The sequence below is a fragment of the Penaeus vannamei genome, chromosome 13 (assembly GCF_042767895.1).
Source record: "Penaeus vannamei isolate JL-2024 chromosome 13, ASM4276789v1, whole genome shotgun sequence".
NCBI classification, from domain to species: Eukaryota; Metazoa; Arthropoda; class Malacostraca; order Decapoda; family Penaeidae; genus Penaeus; species Penaeus vannamei.
The window spans coordinates 9641527-9649026 of record NC_091561.1 but is presented as its reverse complement, the minus strand read 5'-3'; the positions used below and the strand labels follow the sequence as shown (position 1 = coordinate 9649026).

The 7500-nt window shown below is 41.8% G+C and overlaps 1 protein-coding gene across 20 annotated transcripts in view; it reads left to right on the top strand.

Annotated features, from left to right (window-relative positions):
• KaiR1D (Kainate-type ionotropic glutamate receptor subunit 1D) overlaps positions 1-7500 on the top strand; it is a 153054-nt gene that overhangs the window by 128767 nt on the left and 16787 nt on the right. For all 20 annotated transcript variants that reach the window (XR_011398967.1, XR_011398968.1, XR_011398965.1 and 17 more), the window contains 2 exons: positions 4438-4578; positions 7166-7363. Coding sequence is in view for 15 of the 20 variants with exons in the window: in XM_070128923.1 (XP_069985024.1) it covers positions 4438-4578; positions 7166-7363 (339 nt within the window). In the remaining 5 variants the exon portion in view is untranslated. The remainder of the gene's footprint in view (positions 1-4437; positions 4579-7165; positions 7364-7500) is intronic.

Here is a 7500-nt window from a genome sequence, read left to right as displayed (position 1 = left end):
TATCATCATCATTATCGTTATCATAAATGTCCTTATTATTATTATTATTATCATTATCATCACCATGATCATTATTTTTATTATTATAATTATCATAAACATCTTTTTCATCATCATCATCATTATCATTAGCACTACAATCATCATCATCATTACAATCATCATAATCATTACAATCATCATCATCATCATCACCATCATTATCATCATCACAATAATCATTATCATCATTTTCATCATCATTATTTCAATGAAGATCCTGACCACCATCCTCATTATCAAATCTGAATATCATTAAAATTTTCGGTTCTGCATCATCTCTTCTACAATTACTACAACCACAACAATGCCTTCTTTCAACTACAACATACAACAACTACATTTAATATCTAAAAAAAAAAAAAAAATCAGCATCTGATCTATATAATACATCCTACATTGAGCACTGTATCCAATCTGCAACCATTGTCGCTCGCACATTGCAGAGCAGTCTTGGAATCCACGTTGCATATGGATTGCAAACCTCTGCAAATTCCGTAGCCATCGAGAGCCAATTTGACGTAAGACTGCAATATTAATTTCTGTGCGAAGTTTGATGAGTTCCCCATGAAAGGAAGTTCTGTTGTGGTGGGGAATATCGGTTTTAAATTGGTTCTGGAAGGTAATTGCGGTTGGGTCTTTAATGGGGTTATTCAGGTAATTGATTTGTCTAATGAGTAATTTTTCATTATCATGATCAAAATTATTAATGTTGCGTTTGCTATTGTTATCATTATTTTTATTGTTGCTGTTGTTATGATTATTATTATTATTATAATTATCACTATTATCATTACTTCCATCATTATTATTTCCATCATTATCATCATAGTTATTATTATTATTGTTAATGATATTATCATTATTCTTACCGTTATTATGATTATCGTCATTATTATTTTCATTATAATGATTATTATGATTATTATTATTATAATCATTATTATTTTTATTATCATTACTATCATATCATTTCACCAATGTCATCATCATCTTTATTGCCATTACCATTATCATTGGCATTATCAATATCATTATCACTGTCATCATCATAATCACAATCATTACTGTCACCATTTTGTTGTTATTATCATTTGTTATTTCCATTATCCTAAGCCATCACAATCACCATCACCCTTCTACAGAAATTCACCCCCACCCCCCCTCCAAGGTCAAAGAAACTCAAGCCACCGAAGTATATATTCATACGGCACTTTGCTCCCCAAGCCCCTCCCCCGAGAAAAGTCTTTTAAAAAAATAAAAGCCACCCTCTGCAAGGTCTTCTCTTCCCTTCCCGCCCCTCCTTCGCCCCCTTCTGCAGGTTTTCCCCCTACGAGTGGTCCAACCCCCACCCGTGTGACACCGCCCCGGAAAAACTGGCCAATGAGTTTTCTCTTCTCAACTGTCTGTGGTTCTGCATTGGTTCTCTCATGCAACAGGGAGGAGACCTCCTGCCGAAGTAAGGAGGCGTGTGACACAAAGAGAGCACAGTCGCTATTGGACTTCGGTGTTCATGGATTGCTCGTGACCCCCCCCCCTCCCTCACTCCTTTCTCCCCCCCCTTCACTCCTTCCACCCCCTTATTTAAGTGGGTTGGGTGCGTCTAGACTGATGTTCATTGAAGACAGATGGTCTGTTATATTTCAGGTTTACCTCTAAATATCATGATTTTTATCATTGTTTTTACTAATTTGGTGTTTTATTCTTTACTATCGTTATCGTCACTATCACCATTTTCTCTGCATTCATCAAACAGGCATGACTAGAGACAGAAAAAAAAAAAAAACATCAGGTAGAGATAAAAAAAAAATCACTTGGACATCCCGTCTTTAATGATATCATTTAGACAGACATCCACGTCCTGATGGCTTTGAATGTCGCCCTTCTCTCTCTCTCTCTCTCTCACCCGAAGACCTCTCCAGCAGAGTCTCAAGCTTCTCTCTCCTGCACATCTGAACTGCCATGAACTTTGAACATGTGTACACGTCCCATGCCAGATGCGTGTGGCTCCTTTTTGAGTCGCGGAGCCATAGCGATTGTGACTATGGGTGTTCATTGACTCTGCGTAATTGGTTCACCATTTGCTCGTCCAGAAACAAACAACTCGACTGGCAATGGCGAGGTGTTGGAGGTTGTTGTTCCTGTGAGAACCGCTCTAATTAGCAGGAACAAGGCGTTGTCGGGGCCGCTCGCGATGAACTTGCGAATTTACGCGACTCAGGATTGGCTGGCCACGTCTTATATACCCTACGTATGCATATCGTATGACTGGTGTTGTTTATCGGGTAAACACACACACACACACACGCACACACACACACACACACACACACACACACACACACACACACACACACACACACACGCACACGCACACGCACACGCACACGCACACGCACACGCACACGCACACGCACACGCACACACACACACACACACACACACACACACACACACACACACACACATACATATATATGCCTATATATACATACATATATACACGTTTACCTGCATTTGCATAACACACATATATGTGCATATATATGCATACATAAAAACACATTTACCTGCATTTGCATAACACACATATATGTGCATATATATGCATACATAAAAACACATTTACCTGCATTTGCATACGCATTCACATCATATCAACACGAGAGAAGTTCCAGAACAAAGAGAAATTCATGCCTTTGCCACCAAAGCCCTCAGCTGTTAAGGCAAAAGAAAACCTTCCTCCTGTTGTAATGGCTGGCCCTCTGCTCCACCAGTTTCGTATTTTCATTCATCAATTTTCTACGTCGGTCATTATTCATTCCCCTCCGATTCGAGATTTTTTTTTTTTTTTTTTTTTTTTTTTTTTTTTTTTTTATCGGTCTGCGTCATCTTCCTGGTGTCAGAGTATCTCTAACGTGTGAGGATTTCTTGATTTATAGGATAGGAAACTACACGTGTTTCTTCTATCTCTATCTCTCTCTGTCTTTCTGCTGTCTCTCTCTCTCTCCCTCTGTTTATTTGACTGTCTGTCCCTCGCTCTCTCTTTCTTTATCTCTCCCTTTCTCTCTCTCTCCATCTCCTGTCGGTCTGTCTGTCTGTCTCTCTCTCTCACTCACTCTCTCTCTCCCTCTGTCTGTCTCTGTCTGTCTGTCTGTCTGTCTGTCTCTCTCTCTCTCTCTCTCTCTCTCTCTCTCTCTCTCTCTCTCTCTCTCTCTCTCTCTCTCTCTCTCTCTCTCTCTCTCTCTCTCTCCCTCTCTCTCTCTCTCCCTCCCTCCCTCCCTCCCTCCCTCCCTCTACCTGTCTGTCTGTCTGTCTCTCTCTCTCTGTTTCTCTACCTCTCTCCCACTCTCTCTCTCCCTCTGTCTGTCTGTCTCTCTTTCTCCCCACTCTCTATCTCTCTCTGCCTCCCACTCTCTCTCTCTCTGCCTCCCACTCTCTCTCTCTCTGCCTCCCACTCTCTCTCTCTCTGCCTCCCACTCTCTCTCTCTTCCTCCCACTCTCTCTCTCTCTCTGCCTCCCACTCTCTCTCTTCCCCTCTGCCTGTCTGTCTTTTTTTCTCTCTATCTCTGTTTCTCTCCCTCTCTCTCCCTCCCTCCCTCTGTCTGTCTCCGTCTCTGCCTCCCTCTCTCTCTCTCCCTCTACCTGTCTGTCTTTCTCTGTTTCTCTGTTTCTCTCCCACTCCCTCTCTCCCTCTATCTGTCTGTCTCTGTCTCTCTCTCTTTCTCCCCACTCTCTCTCTCTCTCTCTCTGCCTCCCACTCTCGCTCTCTTTAACACACTCATCCTCACACGCTCGCGATTACAATAGCGTATGTTGAAGCTGAGTCGTTCACGTGTTATTAGTAATATCATGTTCACAAAGTAACCGTGATAATATTGAACGTAATTTTTAACCCTACGAAGTTCTTTGGAAAGGATAGCCAGTCTTATTTTAATCAGATGTCGTAACTACATTGTCCTAGTTTTTTCCATGAAGCGATAATAACTGATTTTTGTTTACGGCTTTACTTTGAGCAAACTTTGTGAGGATCAAGACTAATCCCGCCAAAGGAGTTTATCCGCCTGGCATGGCTTCACTGCACACCGCTTCCTCTTTCATATCCTGAATGCTTCTCTTCCGGGGAGAGATCTTCGACCTGCGACGTATCGGGGTGGCGGACGGACCTCCCGATACGAAGCCGAAGTCCGAGCCGCTCTTATTTTCACCATAAAAGTAGAAAGAAAAGAAAAGAAAAGAAAAGAAAACACGAACGACTTCTTTTCCTTCGAGGGGTCGTTTTAGGCTCAGTGGATTTCAGGTCGAAAATATTTCCCTCCAGTGTCGTCTGGTCCCTTCCCGCCCCCCTCTGTTCGGTGTTGTATACCAAATGTCCGATTCTGTGCCCTTACTCCACAGGTTAAGTCCCTATGAATGGATCACATCCTTTCCATGCAGAGAAGAGGAAGAAAAGTCAATGGAAAATCAGTTCAGTCTCAACAATTCGCTATGGTTTACAATGGGCAGCCTACTACAGCAAGGCACTGACCAGCAGCCCAAGTAAGCCTTACGAATCTTTACGGATGCAGGGCTTGTTGCTAGTCAAAAGTAAAGGAGAAATCATTTTTTCCTCTCCGTTCTTTTCGAGCTGATTCATAAGAATGGACTGTAGTTGCCAGAGTAGCTGGCTGTCGTGACTCTCTTGCCAAATGTTCTCTTCTAAACCCACCAGATTCATATCTAAAGCTCTTCTGTGCTTGAAAACTGTATTGTTCAGGTCAGCCCCCTCGCTATGAGCCTAGATTTAGAAGTGGAATGGACATTGCTCGTTATATCTTCTCTTGTCAATGGAAGTGAATCATGAATCACAAAATGACCTCATCACTATGATTCTCTCCATAACCGATACAGATGAGCTGCAGTGAATTACCAGATTTACTTAGAACAAAAAAAAAGCACCAACAATGTATATAAATATATATGTTGCCATATCAGCTCTTCCTGTGGTTAACAACTTCAGCATAACTAAGCAGGAAAAAAAACAAACAAACCATGTGAGGTATTACATTAACGGTCGCTACTACATCGTGCAACCCCAAGCCTAAATCTTCCTGATAAAATAACTGTCTTGTTCACCGGCTTTCCCCTGGTAGTTACCGGTCAGGAGATCGGCCAATCCCTTGCCTGTCTGCTCGTAGATTGTGAACCCTGATTCGAAGTGACCTGCTGCTGACAAGTTCTCTAAACTAATGAAATGTTGCTTGGCTTCCCATGAAGAAGAGAGAGATAATATTCATAATAGAGATTGTTAGCTTCAGTGTTCATGTGTCAGGTCTTGCGTACAACCGCTCATATCACGCTTGCTTTTTTGTCATGGATCAGTGATATCAGTCATGGAGATTCAGCCTCTAGATTTTTGTATGTTTATCTATGATAGTTAAGACTTATAAGGCCTTGCTAAAATACCTGCTGGCCAGTACTTACCGAGAGATACCTCATTAGACTTCTGGTCGACTGTTATGGCAAGCTAATAATTGTCATTTCTACAGAATATAGTCATATCTCAAAGTATGCCTTGGACTGGTTTATTTCATAATGCTAGTATATAAGCTGACTGGAATCCCTAAGCTGACTCCATGCGCATTTTACTGGTACATTGTTCCATTTCTGGGCTTGATGGTCTGAGCGAGTTGTACAATACTGCCGGTTTGTCGTAGACTGTAGAAGTAGAGCATGACATCCACACACTGTAGTAAACTGTATGTTGAAGTGTCATTTTTTTAGTGGAGAACTTTTTGCCAATTTTTGCTGCAATTTAGTGATGAAAAGATTTTTGATTCATGCATATATAAGCAGGTTTTTACTCTGATGATATCTCGGCAGAGAAACAGCAACATTTTACTAATTATATTATAATCTTCTCTCCTAAATCCTCCTTTATATTTTCGTTTCCCTTATTTCTATACTTTCTTCTTCTCCACCTCGTCATGCTTTCGTTTCTTCATTTTTTTTTTTGTTTTATTTCACATTCTTTCTTAAAATCTATCGTTTCTTTCCTTTCTCTTCCATTCACAAATGACATACACTTTCTCTCTTTCTTTCCTTCTTCTTTTTCACTACTTCTGCTCTTACTATCCCTCTTTCTCCTCGTATTTCCCCTTATCTCTAAAAAAAAAAACCCTTTCCCTTTCTCTTCTCTCTTTTTCTTTAATCTTTACACTTTCTCGCCTCCTTAACTCTTTCCCCTCTATACACATACTACCATCTTTATTTTTTCCTCATATCCCCCCTTATCTCTGAACACTCTCTTTTCCTTCCCTTTCTCTTCCCTTCCTTCTCTCTTTTTTTCTTTTTTTTTTTTACACTTCCTCCCCTCCTGTACTCTCTCCCTTTCATACCATCTTTCTTTTTTTTTCCTCATATTTCCCCTCTTATCTCTCAACACTCTTTTTTCCTTTTCCTTTCTCTTCCCTTCCTTCTCTCTTTTTTTCTTATCTTTACATTTCTTCCCCCTCTTTTCCCGTTCCCCCTCCTCTCTCTCTCTTTACGTGTCCTCCCCTCCTTTACTATTTTCCCCTTATACACATACTACCATCTTTCTTTTTTTCCTCACATTCTCCCACTTATCTCTCAACATCCTCTTTTCTCTTCCTTCCCTTCTCTCTTTTTTTCTTTCCACTCCCTCCCTTCTTTTCCTCTCATTCCTCTCTTTTCCTCTTTTTTTTTCTCTCTTTTATTTCAACACCCTCTTTTCTCTTCCCCTCTCTTCTCTCTTTTTTTTCTTTTTATCTTTCCACTTCCCCTTTTTTCCTCTTTTCCCCTCCTGCCCTTTCCCCTTCCCCTTCCTCTCTCTCTCTTTACACATCCTCCCCTCCTTTTCCCCTTACACACATACTACCATCTTTCTTTTTTCCCTCACATTCTCCCACTTATCTCTCAACATCCTCTTTTCTCTTCCCTCCCTTCTCTCTTTTTTTTCTTTTTTTCTTTCCTCTTCCTCCCCCTCTTTTCCTCTTTTTCCCTTTCCCCCTTTCCCCTCCATTCTCTCTTTTTTTCTTTTTTTCTTTCTTTTTATCTTTATCTCTCCCCATCCCTCTTTTTCCCTTTCCCCCTTTCCCCTTCCTCCTCCTCCTCTCTCCGAACCCAGAGCGGTCTCCACCCGCATCGTCGCCGGGATCTGGTGGTTCTTCACCCTCATCATGATCTCCTCGTACACCGCCAACCTCGCCGCTTTCCTGACGGTGGAGAGGATGGAATCGCCGATCGAATCCGCGGAGGACCTCGCCAAGCAGACCAAGATCAAGTACGGGTCCATGTACGGCGGCTCGACGTGGAACTTTTTCAGGTGGGTGGTGTGTGGAAGGTGTGGAAGGTGGGGAAGGTGGATTTGGTTTTGGGTGTTGTGGGGAGGGGAGGGTTAGATGGGTGGTATTTTGGGGGTAAGTTTGGGTGTTTGTGTGTGTGTGTGTATGTGTGTGGCGG